Source organism: Uloborus diversus, chromosome 6, assembly GCF_026930045.1.
Source record: "Uloborus diversus isolate 005 chromosome 6, Udiv.v.3.1, whole genome shotgun sequence".
Classification (NCBI taxonomy): domain Eukaryota; kingdom Metazoa; phylum Arthropoda; class Arachnida; order Araneae; family Uloboridae; genus Uloborus; species Uloborus diversus.
The window spans coordinates 84,440,182-84,462,922 of NC_072736.1; the positions used below are offsets into that span (position 1 = coordinate 84,440,182).

The window sequence follows — 22,741 nt, forward strand, 5'->3', positions numbered from 1 at the left end:
CAAGCACTCATCCATCATACAGAACTATAAAAAGTTATGTATTTTTGAGTCAATTTCTCCATATTTCAATTTTTCCTTAATTATGTCCCGTATTTCCGTTTCAACCGATTTATCGGACGGATAGAAATCTAAATATCGTTACCGTGGTAATAGTTATATATCGATATATGACGATATATCGGTATATCGCCCAGCCCTAGTACACACCTTTTCAAAAGACCTATTAAAGTCTCTTTGGAATTCAAAACTATTCGCCAAAACACATAAAAATAATAAGAGTAGCTTTAAATCTCAAAATCATCCTTTCACTACATAGTTCATCGCTTAAAATCTTATACATATAAAATCTGAGTATCTATCTATCTATCTATCTATGTCCAAGCTTCTTCTCCCGAACGACAGTGAACTGACCATCGAACCAGGTATCGATGGATTCGTCATCTTCCCGTCTTCATGTTTGGCTATTTAACATAATCCTCCGATAATAGTTAGCGGAGATATCAATTAAAAATTATTAATTATGACTCTTAGATTTCAAAATAAAATCCATATTTTTCGAAGGCTTTCCTCCATTCAAATTATTATTCAGTGCTTCATCTCAACTTTCCGGATGAACGCTTTTATTAAAATGTATAGCGGTGAAGAAAATCATTGAGATGAAAGATCTGTTGCCATTTTTTTTTCTCGAATATAAAGAAATAAAATTAGGCTTTTGTTTTAAGGCTTTTCCTGTAATCAGGGTGTTTAAGTTGTTTACTTTTCGATTATTTTGCCGTAATCTGCAGCAAAATTTTGCTGTTTTTTTTTTTTTTTTGTTCAAGCCTGATTGTTAAATACGCGACACATGACATAACTTTCATTTTCGAGGAGGACCGTGCACGTCGTAAAGTAAATGAGTGATTTACAAGTTATTTGAGTTCTTTGAGGGTTTGTACCTGGAAAACGGATTGATGTAATTCTTGTACGACCATGTGGATAGAATCCATCCAAATATTTATCTGAGTGGTATGTTGCATTAATAAACACCCGGGCAACGCCGGGTAGTAGACTATTTTATGTAAAAAGCGGATTGTTATTGTGCATAAATATTTCCGATATAGTCTATCAGATGTAATTCAGTTTAACGTGAGTAAAGATTATAGTTGATAATGCATATATTTTCCCCTTTTGTGCTGACTGAAAATGTACTCATAACTTGTATCATTGATAACGATTATTAACGTTGATGAGGTGTTTTGGCAAAAATATGTTTTACTGGTGTTTTGCAAACCTTGCTTTACGCGCATTTATTTATTCCTTAACGCGTTAGAAACTAGTGTCAGTGTACTACAAAAGCATCAACTGGACTGCTCTTACATTTTTTAGGTAGCCCGTGCAACGCCGGGCACGCAGCTAGTCTTATACATATAAAATCTGAGTATCTATCTATCTATCTATCTATCTATGTCCAAGCTTCTTCTCCCGAACGACAGTGAACTGACCATCGAACCAGGTATCGATGGATTCGTAATCCTCCCGTCTTCATGTTTAGCTATTTAACATAATCCTCCGATAATAATTAGCGAAGATATCAATTAAAAACTATTAATTATGACTCTTAGATTTCAAAATCAAATCCCTATTTTTCGAAGGCTTTCCTCCATTTAAATTATTATTCAGTGCTTCATCTCAACTTTCCGCAACAATGCTTTTATTAAAATGTATGTGAGCGTGAAGAAAATCATTGAGATGAAAGATCTGCTGCCATTTTTTTTCTCGAATATGCTCAGGTAAAATTCTTGTTTTTGTTTTGAGGCTTTTCCTGTAATCAGGGGATTTAAAATGTTTACTTTATGGGGGTTTTCCGCAATCTGCCACAAAATTTCACTGACTTTTTTTTTTTTTTTGGTTCAAGCCTGAGTGTTGAACTCGCGTCACATGACATAACTTTCATTTTCGAGGAGGACCGTGCACGTCGTAAAGTAAATGAGTGATTTACAAGTTATTTGAGTTCTTTGAGGGTTTGTACCTGGAAAACGGATTGATGTAATTCTTGTACGACCATGTGGATAGAATCCATCCAAATATTTATCTGAGTGGTATGTTGCATTAATAAACACCCGGGCAACGCCGGGTAGTAGACTATTTTATGTAAAAAGCGGATTGTTATTGTGCATAAATATTTCCGATATAGTCTATCAGAAGTAATTCAGTTTAACGTGAGCACAGATTATAGTTGATAATGCATATATTTTCCCCTTTTGTGCTGACTGAAAATGTACTCATAACTTGTATCATTGATAACGATTATTAACGTTGATGAGGTGTTTTGGCAAAAATATGTTTTACTGGTGTTTTGCAAACCTTGCTTTACGCGCATTTATTTATTCCTTAACGCGTTAGAAACTAGTGTCAGTGTACTACAAAAGCATCAACTGGACTGCTCTTACATTTTTTAGGTAGCCCGTGCAACGCCGGGCACGCAGCTAGTCTTATACATATAAAATCTGAGTATCTATCTATCTATCTATCTATGTCCAAGCTTCTTCTCCCGAACGACAGTGAACTGACCATCGAACCAGGTATCGATGGATTCGTCATCTTCCCGTCTTCATGTTTGGCTATTTAACATAATCCTCCGATAATAATTAGCGGAGATATCAATTAAAAATTATTAATTATGACTCTTAGATTTCAAAATAAAATCCATATTTTTCGAAGGCTTTCCTCCATTCAAATTATTATTCAGTGCTTCAACTCAACTTTCCGGATGAACGCTTTTATTAAAATTTACAGCGTGAAGAAAATCATTGAAAAGAAACATCTGTTGCAATTTTTTTTCTCGAATATAAAGAAATAAAATTAGGCTTTTGTTTTAAGGCTTTTCCTGTAATCAGGGTGTTTAAGTTGTTTACTTTTCGATTATTTTGCCGTAATCTGCAGCAAAATTTTGCTGTTTTTTTTTCTTTTTTTTTTGTTCAAGCCTGATTGTTAAATACGCGTCACATGACATAACTTTCATTTTCGAGGAGGACCGTGCACGTCGTAAAGTAAATGAGTGATTTACAAGTTATTTGATTTCTTTGAGGGTTTGTACCTGGAAAACGGATTGATGTAATTCTTGTACGACCATGTGGATAGAATCCATCCAAATATTTATCTGAGTGGTATGTTGCATTAATAAACACCCGGGCAACGCCGGGTAGTAGACTATTTTATGTAAAAAGCGGATTGTTATTGTGCATAAATATTTCCGATATAGTCTATCAGATGTAATTCAGTTTAACGTGAGTAAAGATTATAGTTGATAATGCATATATTTTCCCCTTTTGTGCTGACTGAAAATGTACTCATAACTTGCATCATTGATAACGATTATTAACGTTGATGAGGTGTTTTGGCAAAAATATGTTTTACTGGTGTTTTGCAAACCTTGCTTTACGCGCATTTATTTATTCCTTAACGCGTTAGAAACTAGTGTCAGTGTACTACAAAAGCATCAACTGGACTGCTCTTACATTTTTTAGGTAGCCCGTGCAACGCCGGGCACGCAGCTAGTCTTATACATATAAAATCTGAGTATCTATCTATCTATGTCCAAGCTTCTTCTCCCGAACGACAGTGAACTGACCATCGAACCAGGTATCGATGGATTCGTCATCTTCCCGTCTTCATGTTTGGTTATTTAACATAATCCTCCGATAATAATTAGCGGAGATATCAATTAAAAATTATTAATTATGACTCTTGTTAGATTTCAAAATAAAATCCATATTTTTCGAAGGCTTTCCTCCATTCAAATTATTATTCAGTGCTTCAACTCAACTTTCCGGATGAACGCTTTTATTAAAATTTACAGCGTGAAGAAAATCATTGAGATGAAAGATCTGTTGCCATTTCTTTTTCTCGAATATGAACAGGTAAAATTCTTGTTTTTGTTTTGAGGCTTTTCCTGTAATCAGGGGATTTAAATTGTTTACTTTTTTGGGGGGTTTTCCGCAATCTGCCGCAAAACTACACTGATTTTTTTTTTTTTTTGGTGCAAGCCTGAGTGTTGAACTCGCGTCACTTGACATAACTTTTATTTTCGAGGTGGACCGTGCAAAGCCGGGCGACGCAGCTAGTAGAAACCCTTAAAGTTTGTGAATAAGGGAAAGAAGAAACATGCGAATCGAAAAGACGTAACTATGGCAACGCCAAATAAAGCATCAATAATTTTAGTGGCGATGAATATTATTCGAACTTAATTTTTAACAGCTTTTAACTTTTTTTCCTTTGGAAATAGAAGGTTATAATAGTTTTTCGACCAAAGGTCGAGATAGACCTGGAGTATAAAAAACCGATCTTTTCAGTGGTGTCAAAAAAAAAAAAAAAAAAAAAACTGTAGGACAATTCATTTGCTTTTTACTTTTAGATTTAATAAAGAAAGTAGTGCCTAAATTTTAGATAAGTCTAAAAAGGTTCGAGCTAAAAACGCAAATAAATCCCGCCGTATTTAAGTTAGAGCATTGAAACAAATTGCGAAAAACACGAAAAATTCTACCCTTTCCAACGATACATAATATTATTAATATGTGCAAGTAGTTTTTCCCCCCTTTAATAGGCAATAATAGTCAATTTACGCGAATTTTAAGCTTAAAAACATAATTACAAATAAACTAATTCGAATTTTCCTTATCTTTATCTTTACTAATAATAAAGTTGAAAGTCTCTCTGTCTGTCAGGATCTCTGTGACGCGCATAGCACCAAGACCGTTCGGCCGATTTTCATGAAATTTGGCACAAAGTTAATTTGTAGCATGGGGGTGTGCACCTCGAAGCAATTTTCCGAAAATTCGATGTGGTTCTTTTTCTATTCCAATTTTAAAAACAAAATATCATAAGATGGACGAGTAAATTACGAAATTATCATAACGTGGAACCGTAACATGGGCACAAGCAGGGGCGGACTGGCTGACTTTGGCTCAGTCGGCAAAAGAGTATTTTGGCCCACCTCTGTAAATTAAAAAAGTTGAATTAACCAGTACCGGATCTCGATTCTTCCGAGCCGAGCAAAGACATTAAACCACCGCTATAGTTCCTATTTCCCTATAAGTTTCTAAATCAAGTTTTAAAGTTAAAAAAAAAAGAAAATTGTGAAACGTAAAATAAAGCTAACACTGACACATTTTTTTATGTGCCTTCAAAGTATACTAATGGTATAAATCTTAAAAGGCACATCTTTAGGCTTCTATACTGACAACATAGGAAGGACACGAGGAAAGGGAGGAATCAGGTAAATTCCCCCGGAAATTTTTCGAAATTGGTTGATCTGTATAGGCATAAGGCGAAAAGAATGGGGAGAAGGGGTTTTAGACTTCACCTCCAAGCGATACTTTCAAAGTTGATGTCAAAAAGCGTAATTTTTCAATTTTCGGTAACGTTGAAAACAGGAAAAAGAAAGGGTTCCCCAACGATTTCACTATCTTAACTTTTTTCTTTTTTTTCAAAATTGAAGTCTATTTTTGGCTATCTTTGTTCAAAATAGAATGTCGAGGGCTCTTCCCAAAAATTCTCCAAAATGGGAAGTTTTAGAAATACAATTTTAGGTTACCCTTGGTAAAATTAATGGAACAGGGAAACATCGGGAGCTCTCTACAAAAACGTTTCGATTTTGAACTATTAAAAAACGAAAAACTAACATTAGTCACGCTTGAGAGAAGATGCTCAGTCATCTCATTTGGAAGCATTTAAAAACTGAAGTATACTCTACCCAATTTTAAACTGCATTTGGTTACTATAGGGAATCCGGCGACTCTCTTTCTTAATTTTTCGACATTGGAATTTTAAAAACATAATCTTATAATGTGTTTGAAAACATTAAAAGGAAAGGGGACAGGTTTCTCTAGGATTTCCCCACAGATTTTTTAGGAGGACGCTGTGCCCTTCCGCTTTTAAGCTAACTTTTGAGCCTTAACTTGATCATTCCTCCTTGCCCCTTAAAAGTTTAGACAAAACTGCACAAAAGCTTTTTTTTTTTTTTTCAAAAGGTAAAGATTCACATAAGCCTGTCCTTGAAAACGTCACTCTTTCGTTTCAATAACTTATCCACAAGGATCTGATTAGAATATATCTGAATATTTTTTGCATTACCTTTAAAACTAAACATCAAAAAGCTTTTCAATGTTTTAAGAATAAATACTATGGAAAACCATTGAACATTGTATGTACCTAGAAAACCAAAAAGTAAAAGAAGCACCTTTTGTGTTTTACAAAACTTCTCTAAACAGTACCCTTTTACTTGAAAGCGCACTGCCCCTTTTTTGGTCTGGAAGAAACACTGGTTCCCTCAGGACATTTTTTCTGAAATTGAAATCAATTTCTGGCTATAGTGCTTATAAAAGAATTTCGGAGCTCTTCCACGAAAATTTCAAAATGTGAAATTTTAGGCTATCTTTAGTGACTTTAAGGAAACGGCGAAGGTTCGAAGACTTTGTCTGGCAATTTTTCGATATTTAAATCTGAAAAACACAATTGAGGGCCTTGATGCAAAAACCAAGAACTAAGTCCAGACTTACTCATTTTTGGTAAGGCCAACAAATAACATCAGTGTCCGGTAAAAAAGCTAATATCTTTCCCACATTATTTACTGGAAAGCAGAGGTCTGATCTTACATTTGGTTCCCGTTGTAGCACCAATCGAAACTTCTATACTATCGGCCACACGCAAAAATGAATTAAAAAAAAAGTTTGGACTGAACTGGTTCTTGCATCCAAGTCCTCAATTGCAGGCTTAAGGCTAGTATCGTTGGTGACTTTTAGACTACAGAGGGACCTTATATCTGAAATACCTTAGGTATCCCGTTAAGCATAAATCTAGCCCTGATTACAACCGAGGACTAATTTATCAAAAGGGAACATATCCAGTTTTCAAAAATGTTCAGCAGGTGAGAAAAAACAAATTAAGATAAGAGTATAGTAGGGTTATCAACTTCTCTGGGTACAGAATTGAGCACAAAAGCACAGCAAATCAAAGGGCCAGAGTAAGAAATGTTTTGTAAAAAAAATCTCAACTTTGGATATGTGCCCTTTAGAACGAAAACCTGAATGTTGAAAATTCCAGTTTCAACAAAACTCTAATATTTCACCTTCTCATTCTCTTATCGAAGTACACGAACCTAAAAGTAGTGGATTAAAATTTGAGGATTTTGGACATGTGTTCCTTTGAATCTAAAAATCTTCGTACTACAGATTCTTTCAGGATATGTCCCCTTTTGTTCAAAATAAAACGTGCAGAGGACGGATTTGTTACCTTTTGATCAAAAAGCCACACAACACCCTTAAATGAAATAGGATTTTCCACGTTCGGACTTCTTGAGAGTAAGTGATTTGATGAAGGTCATCTGAAAGATTTAGAAAATATCATAAAATGAATTTTTCAAAAAATTTGACGTGTTCCCTTTTGATAAATTACTCCTCAACTAATGTAGCTCAAAAAAAAAAAAAAAAGAAAAGAAAAAGAAAAGAAAAGAAAAGAAAAGAAACCTTACCCTCCCCAGCACCCCGGAACTCAGTCCTAAATCCGTATGTGTTCAGGAGCTCTCTCGAAGTCGAAATTTTGTTCTGTTTCAGATTCAGTTTATCGTAGTCCAGACTTGCTTTAGCTTTCCCGTATGCGATTCGGAAATGAAAATACTCGTATAGCGATAATTTACAATAGACCAATGAAATATCTTGCCAACTGACAGCATTTAGTTGAATCTGTCACAACCAATGAATACCAGGGGCGTGCACACACTAAAAAAATTCCGAAACGTTACTATTTCCGTGTAACGTGTCAGGATTTCAATGGATTTTATCCACTTCCTCGAAAAATCAAGCATCATTGTCAAAACGTTACCTGAATTGCTACAAGTTGCACGAATGCACGCGTCTCACTGGTTTGAAAATTATTTTTAGCTCCCAGTTTAGAGATTTTAATATAACACCGTATTTATAAAGTGAATCGGCTTTATTTCAAGTACGTCCGTCCATGCTGATTAAGCTCCCAGAAGGATTGAATAAGTATGGACTACGCTGCTTTGCAAGAATTGCAGGCGAGCAAAATTAATCATACTTGCTGTCAATTCTGGCTTAGCTTTGGCCATGTTTGCAATACTGCTTATGGAACTTCCTTAATAAATCAGGGAGGGACCAAGCTGCTATGTTATACCTACCAAAGTTTTCTCTTAAGTTCCATTGATGTGACGGGCTTCAAACGGGAAGATTTCCGAATTTTTTAGGAGGCTTCCAAGATAATTTCAGGAAGTTTACTGAATATTAGCGGAAAACGGTTGGCAAATCGGCTGCCCATTATTCTCCAGGAACGTTTCTGAATCGTTTTTACAGAGCAGAAATTTTGGGGCACGTCACAAATGACTTTTACGGGCCCCCCTCTATCTTGTTTACCCCCTACGTCCCTACATATATTTCACCCCTCATTTAAAAAATCTCGGGCCTTCTTCAGGATTGGAACCGGGCCAACAGCTGTCCCTTCTCTCCCCCCCCCCTCCCTCGTGTATGCCCCTGCTCATGCTCATGTATCAACACCACAAAGCATGATCCACACATTTATAGCGGTGCCGGGGCCGCTTTGTCTAATGGTGCAAGTCCCTTCAATTTTTGTTAACATAAGTGCAAATGCGAGTTTTTAACCCGCTTTTTTCGTCCCGGGCGTTATTCCAAGCCGCGTAGGACCCCAATTTCTCTAGCCCCCTGGAGAGAGCCATGGCCCCCAGAGCTCTAAAAACTAGAGAGAAAGTTGATAAAAGAGAGAAAAGCGTTCGTACATGGTGAACTTCGGCTATTTACTTTGATCCCTGCTTAGGGTGGGAAAAAAATAAACCTGTTTCCAAACGCATTTTTTTACATAGATTAAACGAATTACATGTTTTTATTTATTTATTTTTTAATGACACTCCAAAAAAATGTTAGGTGTGAATTTAAATGCATTAAGTTCAATAAAAAAAAATGCTTGAAGTCAGGCACGTAGCTAGAACTTTGTTAAGGGGGGGGGGGTCCAAGGTTGCACGAACTTCAAAAGAGGAGGCATGCTAAAGCAGAATTAGTAGCTGATAGTTACACAAGATAAGATAAATCCAATTAAAACTGATTATTAAAATATGATAATTAACTAAAATTAATTAAATAATTGAAATTAATAGAGCCATTAGTTAAAATTAGTTAACAAAAATTTTATATTAAGTGGTAAATTAATTATTGAAAGTTTGTAAATTAACATTAAACTGAAAGTTATCACACACAAAGTTTCCAAACATGGGTGAACCTCTGTCCTCCTGAAAATGAGTGATATATTTTCTATTAATAAAAAGGGCACATTAAAAGAAAAACGGAAAACGAAAACTGTTCTAGAAATTACTTGGAAAATGCATGCGATAATTTAATAAAATATTAAAACTTTGTAATATATTTCAGCAAAATATGTACATTTGTACTTATGCCATTTTATTTGAAAACTAGAAAGTAGCCCATCAAGGTATGACGGGTGAAAATTGCTTCAACTCTTTTACATTTGAACGAAGCAATTGCCTGTTTGGTAATATTTTGATAGTTGAAATTTTAACTCTAACACCAGTGGATTAACCCTAAACTCCGGTAGATAGCGTTCATTGTTTTCGTTTCTTCATTCCTCTGAGATGACACAGTCTTACCAGTAGAACTGTTAAGTTACCGGATCGAGTTCAGCCTTGTCACAATAAAGCCTTTCCCTGAATGTTAATCATTACCAAAACATATTATCAAATTACATATCATGCCGTGGCGCGAATTCATTGTTGAAACACGCGGGTTACTCGATCATCGGCATTATTTATATGAAGATAAATAAATCTACATCTATGGAGTCGAATGTATAACTATACGAATGTTATATAACGTAACCCTGTCCGATTTGAACAACATTTCAGGCAAAATCCCACAACTCTCTCAACGAAAATATTAACAAGGTTTCATTTAAAAAGCTTGAATTAGTTTTTATTGATTTACATTTATAATATTCTTTTGATAATGCGAAATAGAATGATATTTCCAATCTTATCCGTTTTATAATTATCATTCCTTTTCATCAATTAAAAGCTTGAACAAACTATTAACTCTTTGAGAGACGGAGGCTTCCTTTGATGCAACCCTTTTTTTATATATATAAAATTTTTTCTTCAGCCAACTGACACAATGATTCCAGTTAGCTGAAATAAAAAAAGAGAAGCAAGAAATAAATGGAATTCTCAAGTGAAGTCACTATTCCTCAAAGGGTAAAAGCTGTTCGAAAAAATTTTAAATATTGGAAAAGGCGTATTGCCGTTTTTTATCATTTTTTTTTTTCTAATGGGGCTGTGTTAGAGGCTTTAGCCTTTTGCGGAACAAGTGAGAACCAACCATATGGCATCCAGTCATTCATATGCCACCATTAAGGCGCGGATGTGAATGTCAGAGAAAAATTTGATGCTCAGTTTCCACCAGATGGAGACACCTGAGCTCTTTTCGATGCGAAACTGCAAAAGGAATTTAATTTTGTCAAGAGCTCAAACGACCTAAGGGATCTTTTACATGCCGATTAATGGAATGTATACCTAATGAATTAAATTAAACAACTGTGTGATTTTATTTTAACAACGTGTTGTTAATTTTAACAACAATACATATCATATTTTACAACGCAGGCAATGATTTTTTTTTCTTTAATACGATGTTAGCAAAACACTTTACTGCAAGCAATAGCAAATATCGTTAGCTTGAAGAAAATAAGAGTCGAAAAAATTAAAAAAAAAAGCGATATAGAAACGAAAAACTCAAAAAAATTTATCTCGTATTCACCTTTTTTGTTTCTTTGCTTGTAACGCAGTAAATAGCGGTAATTTTCACCTAGTAATTTATAGTTAAATGCAAATGCCTGTTTTTTCTTACGTTTAATGCTACCTTCACAATTTACTAAAGATGGATGCATAGATGCTAATTAAATAACTTCTCAGTACAATTGGAATACAAATATGCTTTATGGGACAACATCGAATAAGAGATGAGAGAGAGAGATATTTTTTCTTCAATTAAAAAACTAACTGTTTTTCTTTTGGGATCATAGAATCACAATTCAGTAAGATTTAAAAGTATTAATTCGTAATAAATTACTTATTACATGCTTTAATATGGCCGAACTTGTAATTTCATAAACTGATCACAGAAAAATATTCAAGTAATTTTCAATTATTTTTCTATAAAATTTTGATTTCGCAAAAAATTCGTTACATCAACTTCAAGTTTTATTTATTCATTTATTTTATTTATTTTACCTTCAAACACGAATTCTTTTTGGGCATTTAATATGTTCAATGATCATGCTTAAATATTGGGGGGAAAACATCAGAAAAAAATCTATGTAATTTCTTACTCAGAAAGGAGAGAAATGTTAAAAATAATCTAAAAGTTCAAATAAAATTGTAATCAAAATATAAAATGAATCTGAAATGAACCATGCCAAAAATATAAAGAGTTAAAATGAAAAAAAAAAAAAAAAATAAATAATAATTTTTTCTCATCCTCAAGCACATGAAATGTGTAGAATTCCTTTTTTCGCTGCTGGCTTAGAATCTAAAATTAGTTTTTAAATGGAAAAACACATTAACACGTAAAATTGCTTGTATTTTTAAGAAAACTTTAAAAGGGAGCACTGGCTCTTACCTAGTTTGGGTAAACTTAATTTTCTTTTGCATATATTTTTCTTCAAGATATGTTTCCTATAAGTATGATGTAGATAAAAAACTGCGTGTTAAAACAGAAAAAAATCGGAATTCAATTACTGATTCACCAGGAACGCACCTCACTCTGGCTGTCTTTCGTGCAACATGCGTCTATGAAATCCGCGAAAATCCAAAAAGAAAGGAGACAGAAATAAAGAAAACCACACCAATGAGACTGGGGGGGGGGGGCAATAAATGCTTGTTTTTACTTTGCCGATGGCAATCTGATGGACCAAAGGAGAGGGGCTGAATTTCAAGGTCACACGACCCAGCTGGTTTGAAAGACGATACGGACATTTCCCGGTTTCCGACGTAGTGCGCGACAGTAAAAGGCAGACAAAAGTTGGGAACCTGCAGTTGTTGCACGAGGTTCTCGTGTTCTGAATTGACTCAAGGACTGAGAAATTTTCCGATTAATGGGAATAATTAAGGGGAAAATGCAGGGTTTTATAAAAACATTCTCTTTCGGAAAAATTTTGTTGATGCGAGATGCAACAACTGAGAAAAAAGGACAGGGGTCTTCCGGGAAGGGGGGGGGGGGTCCGGACCCCATGGACCCACCCCTTGGCTACGTCCTTGTTGAAGTGGCCCACCGGGCGGTTGGCCCATTCGGGAAACCCCGACTAGCCGACCTGGCCAGTCCGCCCCTGGGCACAAGCCAATTGGCGAGAAAATCCACCATACATTATTTGTCAATATGCAGGCAAACCAAAAAACCTTTTAATTTTCTATTACGGGCAAAGCCGTGCGGGTACCACTAGTTATTATATTACTAATAATGAAGCTGAAAGTCGCTCTGTCTGGAGGATGTCTGGATGTCTGAATCTCTGTGACGCGCATACGCCTAGACCGTTCGGCCGATTTTCAAGAAGTTTGGCACAAAGTTAGTCTGTAGAATGGGGGTATGCACTTCGAAGCGATTTTTCGAAAATTCGATTTTGTTCTTTTTCTATTCCAATTTTAAGAACATTTTCCCGAGCAAAATTATCATAACGTGGAACCGTAGCATGGGCAAGCCAATTGGCGAAAAATTAATCATACATTATCTTTATCTTTTTACTAATAATAAAGCTGAAAATCTCTCTGTCCAGATTTCTCTCTCTCTGTCTGTCAGGATCTCTATGACGCGCATAGCACCTAGACTGTTCGGCCGATTTTGATGAAATTTGGCACAGAATTAGTTTGCAGCGTGGGGGTGTGCACCTCGAAGCTATTTTTCCAAAATTCGATTTCGTTCTTTTTCTATTTTAATTTTAAGAATATTTTCCCGAGCAAAATTATCATGAGATGGACGAGTAAATTACCAAGTTTTCACAACGTGGAACCGTAACATGGGCAAGCCAATTGGCGAGAAATTCACCATACATTATTTGTAAATATACAGGCGAACCAAAAGACCTTGTAATTTTCTACTACGGGCAAAGCCGTGCAGGTGCCACTAGTTTACTATAAAGAGAAAAAAAGGAGAGAAATATATGTTTTCTGGTACTACCAGTGCGAAACAAAATAAATAATTGGTGAAATCAATTAGAAGAAGAACAAGAAATCAAAAAATGTTCCACGACACTAAGAATTTTGAAACATATCTAACATAGTATTATACTATGTACATTTATTACGCGTTCAATACTAAAAAGCTCAATATGTTCAGCAGCTTCGGCCAAACCGCGTTCCCTCTCCCCCCCCCCCCTACTTCAATCTTAATGTAACTAATTAGAACTTCGTTGTATGGAGACTGAAAAGCTTTTTCTGTTGCCATTAAAAAAAAATGGTTAGCCTTTTCAACTTTCAAAGCTACTGTACTCAATTAAACAAAGAAATATTTGAATTTTTTAATTTTATTTTCAATAGGAAATTTTAACCAACCATGAATGATATAAAGCATATTAAATAAACTATTTATGTGTGCTCGAATTGCGTTAATAAGTTTTTTTTCCTTCCGCTTTACTTTCGTTATTATCTTCTGCCGCTTATTAGTCATTCGTTAGATTTCAAATCGCCACTAGAGGGCATTGTTTTCGGATTCTAAATTTTTAAAACACAGCTCAGGTTCCGCGGCATTCGAAGCAAGGCGCAGTCGCGAAATTGTCGCACTTCCTCAGAGGTCACCCTCCTGCATCCGTTGACCTAATTTTGTTTCGAACAGCTGATTGTGGAAAGCTATGGCGGTAAGTTAGAAAATGATTGACAATTTTTCCCTTTTTTAACGATCTGTTGACAACTTTCAGAGCATGGATAGGGAACGTGTTCTGAGTAAGATTTATTTGTTACTATTTTTACCTCTTCGTAGTTCTTTGTGAATGAACAACTAAATTGTTTAGTATTTTATTGTATCATATTCCAATTTTTTATATACCATTTTTTAATGGAATATTTCGAGATTTTAGATAGTTTCGTTTTCTACTTGGCATATCTCTGTTCCAGAATAAAAGTTTTTGGCCCTTTTATTTTCTTCTTAATTTTCGAATATTCTTTTAAATATCTTTTTGTTTGTTTGTTTGTTGTTGTCGCTGGTTTCGATTGATGTTCCACTGAAAGAATAACGCAGCTTTTATTAACGAAATAAAATTTTATTTATGTCACTTAAATGCAGCTTTTGTCATCATGCTTTTCTGTGTTGAAATAATTAATGTAATAAATGTTTGTATTTAGTTATTGCTACATTAAGTTTGCAAAATGAATGAAGAATATAATTTTTTATTGTTCGAAATTGATAATTTGAAAAAAATCAGAAATAAAATTTTAAAAGCAATGTTGAATGATGAAATAGCAATAATAATTCATTATTTTGAAATAAAGTTAAAACTAATCCTGAAAACCCGAAACATATTTGTCCACATAATACATTTACAATTCCAAAGAATATCCAGCGAACGTTTACTGTTTTTATGCTTAACTTATTTTTTCCTTTTTACTGTTTTGACTGCTATATTCTTCTTTGATCTCCATTTTTGCTTCTATTGTCTTGTTTAAAATGCCAATAAATTGTTTTATTTGCAGTTTTAGTGAATATTACAATGTTATTAAATAGTAAATTGTGATTTATTTTTACATATGATTTATTAACTAATTTTATTTATTTTAAACTGTCTATCCAGTCCTGTCTTATCTTCTGATAAATGATATTAGTAGGGAAACTGAGAAACTTGTTGTGGTAAAAGAAGTTAAGCGGAAGAAAAAGATTTTCTTTACAAGATAGGCTGAGGACTTTTTAAAAACATTTAAGCTCACGAAAAATAAAAGATAACACCTCATGCCTCTCTTAATGTGGGTCCAGACGCTGTGTAAAATCGACCATGTAATTTCTTGTAAAAAAAAAAAAAAAAAAATGCAGCTTTTCGAAGTATATTACCTTGACAGATAGGAAATTCTCCTCACTGAATCAGGTAAAATGCCCCACTTGAAGGAACATCACTAAACTTGTTATAATCAGGGTTCGAAAATATCATAATATTTTCGAAAATATCTAAAATATCCGATATTTTGATATATATCCAATATTTTCCATTAGCACAAACTAAAGTCTTCAAAATAGTAAATGCATCCTCAAATCACTCTTTATTTTCTTATATTGTTATTACAATATGTAGACTTAAAATTAAGGTTTCTTTCATGATGTTTATCTAATATTTCATTTACCATTTTTATCAATTTTAATGGAGTTAATTTAGCTTTAGCTGTTTTACTCATTTTTCTTCTGTTAGCTACTTTTACATGGTTACATGGTTCATAAATAAAAGATATGCATTAGTCTGCACAGTCATTAGACACTTTCTTTTTTTTTCTGACCAACGTTTAATATTTAATTGGGCACTTTTACTATGAATTAACATTGTTATATTACTAATAATTTTATAAATATAAAATAAAAAAGGAATATAGTATTATTTTGTTAAAAAAATGATATGTATTGCATCATAAAAATATAGTACATAACTTTTTGGTTATTTTCAATAATAAATGAACAATATTACTATGATTAATATAGTTTTATATTAAAAATACCGTAGTTCAAAAAATAAATATCGGAAAGATCAATTTTCAAAATAAATATCGATATATATCGTGATACATATTATGATTTATATCGATTGATATGTATCGGCGAACCCTGGTTATAATAAGCAAAAAGTGTTTTAAATTGACTAAATTAGTGCAAATCAACACAAATCATAACTTGAGCATCGAAAGGAAAAATCAAAATCAATTTTAATCTAACAAAATAAAAACGTGAAAGGTTTTAAGCTGCATTAAAAAGTGTCTTCTTATCTTTCACTATGCTGTAAAGTTGTAATTACCTCGAAGAATTCGTCGAAAATGGTGTATGCATAAAACTTCTTTATACACAAATGCTCTTGAAAAAGTCAACACAGGTGCACTCTGTTGTGCTTAAATCGTGAAATAGCTACTGGACTGTTTTACCTGGCGGGGTGGGATACACAGATTTACTCCAGTGTCAAAAGTGAGAATCAACTGTTAGATAAAAATTCAAAAGAAACATAAGTAAAAACAGGGAGGTCCCCTTAAACGCAAGGACGCAACCCTTCCTTATTATCGTGAAATCTCAATTAAGGAGGGTATTATCCCGACATCCCAAAATCAAGAGCCCCCCCCAATGAGAAAAGAGAGATGAGAATTCTGCGCCAAAACCCCCTTTAAGTGGGCTCCCTCGAGGAAAATACTGATCATCCGACTCCCAAAAAGTGCTAAATTGTTACTACTTGAACAAGTAGGGGGAGGTAGGGCACGTTGGACCGTGGGGCACGTTGGACCGGTCGCAATTATTTTAATACTATTAATATTTTTTATTTTATTTAATGACCAACAAATAGCACCAATGGTCTTACAAATCCTATAATGAAATGGCATGGTGCAATTATATTGAACAAATTTTATTCCAGAAAGTGTTATTTCATTAGTCCTGAGTAATTTTCAGGAAATTGTAACTTTATTTTTTTATTAATGGTTTTCATCAAGATTGCGGGAAAAAAATTGAACTCCTTTCTTAAAGTAAGTTTTTTTAGTTCACAGTAATTGGCATTTTTTTTCATTTTTTGTCAAAAAGAAAAAAAATTATGACATCACTTTTTCAGACCAAGAATATGGGCTAGGCTGGTCCACTCTTTGTGGGGCACGTCGGACCGAACTAGTGATGTAAAATACCCAGGGTATATACCCAGGTAAATACCCAAAATGGGTATTTACCCGGGCATTTATTTCAAAAATTTATATTCAACTAAAATACTTTTCTGTATGTATTCCACTATGTATATATACAACTAATCATATACAAAACAATAAATTTTTGCCCAAAAATTGTATTTTGATCACATATTTAAAGAACTATTGTGTGAAATAACTTATCAATCTAATATGATATTCACATTAAATGTGTTGTATATGCCTAATCAATGTAGCCAAATTTCATGAATAAAAAGCCATTCTACAAAAGTAAAAAGCGTAACTTTTACAAAAAAAAAAAAAAAAAAAAAAAAAGCAAATATCTATTTTTAAGGTCCTAGCCTTTTATAATCCAGTAATATGTCCCTGAATGACATCAAAATGTAACGAAATGTCGCTCAATTTATTATTACTATTTATTTACCTATATCTTTTGCAGAAATTTCCTTCAAACCTAGTTCAAGTGTTCAGGCATATTCTGCATCGCATTTTTTCCATCAAGCCTTAGATTTCATTAAGCTCTTAATTAAAAAAAATATAATTTGTAAATTTTTATATTTTTAATCTTTCATTTTACGGTTTATGTTTTAAAAAGAAAATCACCACCTTTTGATACTACCTATTTTTTTTTTTTGAAAAATGCGCAATTACTAGGGGATTTATCCTGCCTTCGGATATTTATCCGAAGGCAGGGTATCCCCAAAAAATATTTACCTTCCCACCCTACATCACTAATTGCATGTATTAAAAATTGTTTGAATAAATTTTCATCATGAAGTACCGGGGAGAAAATGCAAATGAGCAAGGCAACAGAAAAGAATATTTTGATTTTTTTTTTGCTTATTAATTAATGTGAAAACTGTTTCTATATTTGACACATTATCACTTAAAGAGCAATAAAATAAATAAATAACATCATAATATCATAATAGCTTCTCAGTTTATTCTTCCAAACATCCCTCATGCTTCCTTTTTATTGAGCAATCACGATTGCTTATTGTTTTCATTTGACTGTTTTGAATTCCTATCATTTTATTTTCCCGCCAGCACAACCGTCGCGTCGACCGGCCTCACGGTGCTGCTCCTCTTGCGAAAACCGTCTCCAGGTTGCGTCCATATCCTACACACACACGCATACACACACACGCACCTACACACATATACACACACTCATGCCTGCGCTCAGGCACAAACACACACTCCTACACACACACACACAATCATGCCTGCACACAGACACAAACACATATGCCTACATACACACCCACACACGCACTCACACACATGCGTCTACACAAACACACACACATGCGCCTACACAAACCCTCGCATTCATACACACACACGCTCGTGATTGCGAAAAACATAATTTGAATTCAAGCAAGATGCCAAAAATTCAGATTAATATAATTTTTTTTTTCATTTTGGATATGACTAACCTAGATTGCGATTTTGAAATCCTGATGCTCATCATTGAATTGCTTATACATCTCCAATTAGACATTGAAAAGAAAGATTCTTTGGTTCACGTTATGTTTATTTCATAATTTCATCAAGTCTTTCATTAAAATATATTATAAACTGTGTAATACATATGCATGTATCAGTTTTACCAATTATTTCATATTTAGCTTTTAAAAAAAATCCCATTCATTTTTGCATTTTTTCGTAAAATACCCAGTTTTTGGGTATGTTTCCCAGGTCTTGGGTAAATACCCAAAAAATATTTACCTACCCGCTGGGTATTTACCCAATCCGCATCACTAGACCGAACCAACCTACCCAACATAATTTTAAAACTTTTTTTTTCTCTTAAATCGCAATAATTATAACTATATTCTAAGTAAATTACCGCCAGGGCTAAAGTAGAACTACATGAAGTACACCGCCAGCTCAGTCATTTCCAGCCGAGCACATTTCCAGTTTCGTGTTCATTAGCACTCATCAGCCGGCATACGGCAAAATCAAAGTAACGGAAGTACCATTTGCAAGAAAAATACAATGATTCATGATGTTTTATAGCTATCATTTATTGATTCGCTGGTTTCAACTTTGGCATTTTTAGATCAAGCCTAACATTTCCTTTTACCCTGTACAAGTTTTCATTCTCATACATAAAATAAAATAATAGTTTAAAAAACTAAAAAAACACGGTTTCGTAGCAGAATGAACTAAAAAGTGAAAAATAATTTTTGGATAATAGTAGTCGACCAATCACTTAATTTCAATGTAATACAAACAAGAAGTTCTGTCTAGAACTATACGAGCCTACTTTCCCGTATACCCATACTACTTTTTAGTACCTGATCAATTTCCCAAAAATAGCTAAAATCACAAATTGTTTCAAACATATTTTTTTAATATTTTAAGCTAATTTCTAGGAATGAAATATTCCTCACTCATCTAAAAAAATTCGATGCGTAAAAAATGAAAAACATAAACAAATAAAATTAAAAAAAAATACGAACAAATAAAATAGCAGAACCTTTTAAACAAAGCAGCTAATACACTTTTTTCCATTAAAAAAAATCTTTAACAGCTTTCAAAACGAAAAAATAATAATTAAAATTAATAAGCTCATTAAAATAAATACATCATATCAAAAAAAAAATCGTTTCTTTTTCCCCTGTTGCCAAAAATAATTTTTTAAATGAATTAATGCACTTACCAAAATAAATAAAAACAATAAAATGTCAACTTAAAAAATACTTTTCATTGTCAAAAAAAAAAAAAAAAAAAAAAAAATAATAATAATCGTCTGCGCATATCTTTATGTAGAAACATAAATGACTTCGAGTTTATTCGCAACTCCAACGAACTATAGGGGGCACTGAAGTCACTGTCTAATGGCGGACTTAAAAACTAAAACAAACGCACATGGTAACGGAGAAAATGCTAAAAGTGTTGTGATTTTTGTTCGTACGTATGATTTTTTCGCTTTATTCTTTTTAAATTAATTTTCAAAGTCTTGTGAATATTCTGGCCCACGTAGAAAGAAATGAGAATTCAAGAAGCATTACTAAACGTCAAACATTAATGCAAACTACGTAGTTCGTAGTTCTAAGCAGCTATTTCCACGATGTTGGATTCGATATTTATCAATTCTTGATAAAACTAAATAATAATTGTGGCCTGACAAGAATAACAATTAATGCTAGAAATTTCAATATGACATTACAAATTGTTATCGAAAGAAGATACTTTTTTGCCTTGCTTGGCTAGCGATTATTGTTTTCCATTTGTAGCTGAGTTATTTCTCTCGAATTCCCGAATCGGTTAATTTAAAAATTTTCTGTTTCGATTTTTCTAATTTCTGAGTTACGATTTAATTGTGTCATGTCATGCAAATCATCAACAAAATTCTCACGGATATATGGTGGTAGTTTTCTTTTCAGTTGATTGACCATTATTTCTTTTCACTTATCGAATTCTGTAATCTTACTACCATTTTATTCCACTCATGATAAAAATTAAAAATGGTTTAACTAAAAACGCGAAATCTCGCCTAGGCTACTTTGCTCGCACTATACTAAAACTATAACCCTAAACAAATTTGGCGAAAACTTTCAACTGAGAATAAAAGGAATAAAGTAAATTCTTTCTCGGTTATTCATTTTGTTCTACGATAATATATTCAAGAAAATATTTTGCATACCGTCCATTCCAACTAAATACTGCTGTAAAATATGGTAAGTTTAATTAATTTAAGATTAAAAAAACCCCCATATTCTTACAAATTCATACAAAACAATAAAATTTTTTACCTTGTATAACGTTATCCACGTTTGTTAATCCAGAATTTTCGCTTTCACCAATTATTAAGGAAATAATGAAAACTAACATTATTTTGAGAAGCTCGAGAATACTACTAAGGGACAGACACACATGGAACGCAACGTGGCAATGTTTTAGTTTCATTTGCAGTTTTGTAAATCACCGCAATGTAGCGTATTCGAGCGCTGGAGTTCCGAATTCCCCGAAAACTAAATACCTAAATTAAAACTTAAGCATGAAAATAAAAAAAAAGTCATATCAACAATAATTATTTCGCAGTTAAAACCATAGCTGCGGAGTTGGAGTCGGAGTCAATATCATTTTGAGATAAAGGAATCGGAGTCGAATATCCGAGAATCGGACTCAGTCATTTGTCCTCCGTGTATAAATTTTTGCCAAAGCTACGAAGTCAGAGTCGAAGTCGGGGAGTCGGAGTCCGATTAATTATCGGGCACAGGAGTCGGAGTCGGAGTCAGGTGCCCCTAAATTCTCAGAGTCGGAGCCTGGATTTTGGCGTCAAGAGCTATTTCCAATAAAATTTGTTTGAAGTAAAACCGCCTTCAAGTACGGAATCTACATTGACTTTCAGTTTCCCCGTAGGCGCTATTGTTAAAGGATTTGAACTGTTCAAAATTGAACGGAAAATTGTTCAAATCAAAAAAATATTTTATATACAAGTTTTTCATCAAAATCTTTTTCCTACAAAGTTTGTTTGAAGCAAATTCGCCTCACAGTTCGGAATCGCCTTCAATTTCCCCGTAGGCGCTAATGTTAAGTTTTTTTGAACTGTTCAAAATTAAACAAAAAATAGTTCAAATCAAAAAGTGAAATATGGGAATGAGGTATCCTCGCCGAGATCTTTCGAACAAAAAAAAGTTTGTTCGAATCTGACTATCCATTCAAAAGTTATTGGGGGGGGGGGGGGGAGGACAGACAGACCGACAGACATTTTCCCCCATCTCAATACCCTACTTTCCAATTTTTAATTTTTCGATATTTATTTAATTATTTTATTTATTTTTGATCTTTTTTTTTGTTTTTCGCGATATTTTTAAGATGCATTAAGCCTTCTTTCATGCTTTTTTCTTCTTTTTCTGACTTTTACTGGAAAAGTTGGCTAAAAAGCGTGGGGGTGCTGTCTATTTACATTTTTGCTTGGACAACAAATGGAAGAAATTCAAGACAACTGATAAGAAGCCCTCCACGCTTTTTTGTATTATATTAAAATTAAGTGATTGGTCAACTACTATCATTCAAAGATTATTTTTCACTTTTTAGTTCGTTTTGCTACGAAAGCGTGTTTTTTTAGTTTTTTAAACTATTATTTTATTTTTCTGTTTTTTAGTCTTATGTTGGAGAGTTATCAGGCAAAATGGCAATTATTTCTTTTCGTGAAAGTCTTAGTTGGGACTTAATTGACGAAATTATTGATAAAACGAGTGCGAGGTAATATCTTAAAGTTAATGGACTTATGATAAAGCGAACCATTAAATAAGACTAAATGTTGCGTTAAAATAAAAATTAGTTCGCCTAATGATTGCATTAAGCTAATAAAAAGAAAATTGTCCGCCAAACAAAAAAACAAGCTAAATGAAAACCGTGAATGGGTCTTCTGAAATAAATCGCCAACTAAATTAAACAAATCTTAAAGCTGTTTCTTCAGTGTCAGAAACTTTCGTTTCTAAGACTTATTAGACGTAGCAACAGCAACAACTTTTCAAAATACAACAACAGGTTTCGTTAGCTAAAACTTTTTTTTATTTACTGAACTATAGTATTAAATTAGTTCAAAGACTGTTGGCTAGGGGGAAAAAATCAAAATTATACTCATTGAGTGATAACATTGTCGATTGGCAAGTTTTTACTTCTATATAAACACTTCAAAAATACTTACCGAAGTGGATAAGGTAGCAACTTTTGAATACCTAATGCTGTAACTATACAAAACTACTACATTTCTTACATGCGGGATAAAGGTAAATTAGCCCTCTCTGTCAGGATTTTTTTAAATCTAATGATGCTAGGAATTCAAAAATA

General features: G+C 33.5%; 1 protein-coding gene across 1 annotated transcript in view; it reads left to right on the forward strand.

Annotated features, from left to right (window-relative positions):
* Nucleotides 1-13,791: 13,791 nt before the first annotated feature.
* Nucleotides 13,792-22,741, forward strand: part of LOC129224055 (adenylate kinase isoenzyme 1-like) — a 72,853-nt gene continuing 63,903 nt past the window's right edge. The window contains exon 1 of the mRNA XM_054858455.1: nucleotides 13,792-13,917. Coding sequence (XP_054714430.1) covers nucleotides 13,912-13,917 — 6 coding nt within the window. The 5' untranslated portion in view covers nucleotides 13,792-13,911. The remainder of the gene's footprint in view (nucleotides 13,918-22,741) is intronic.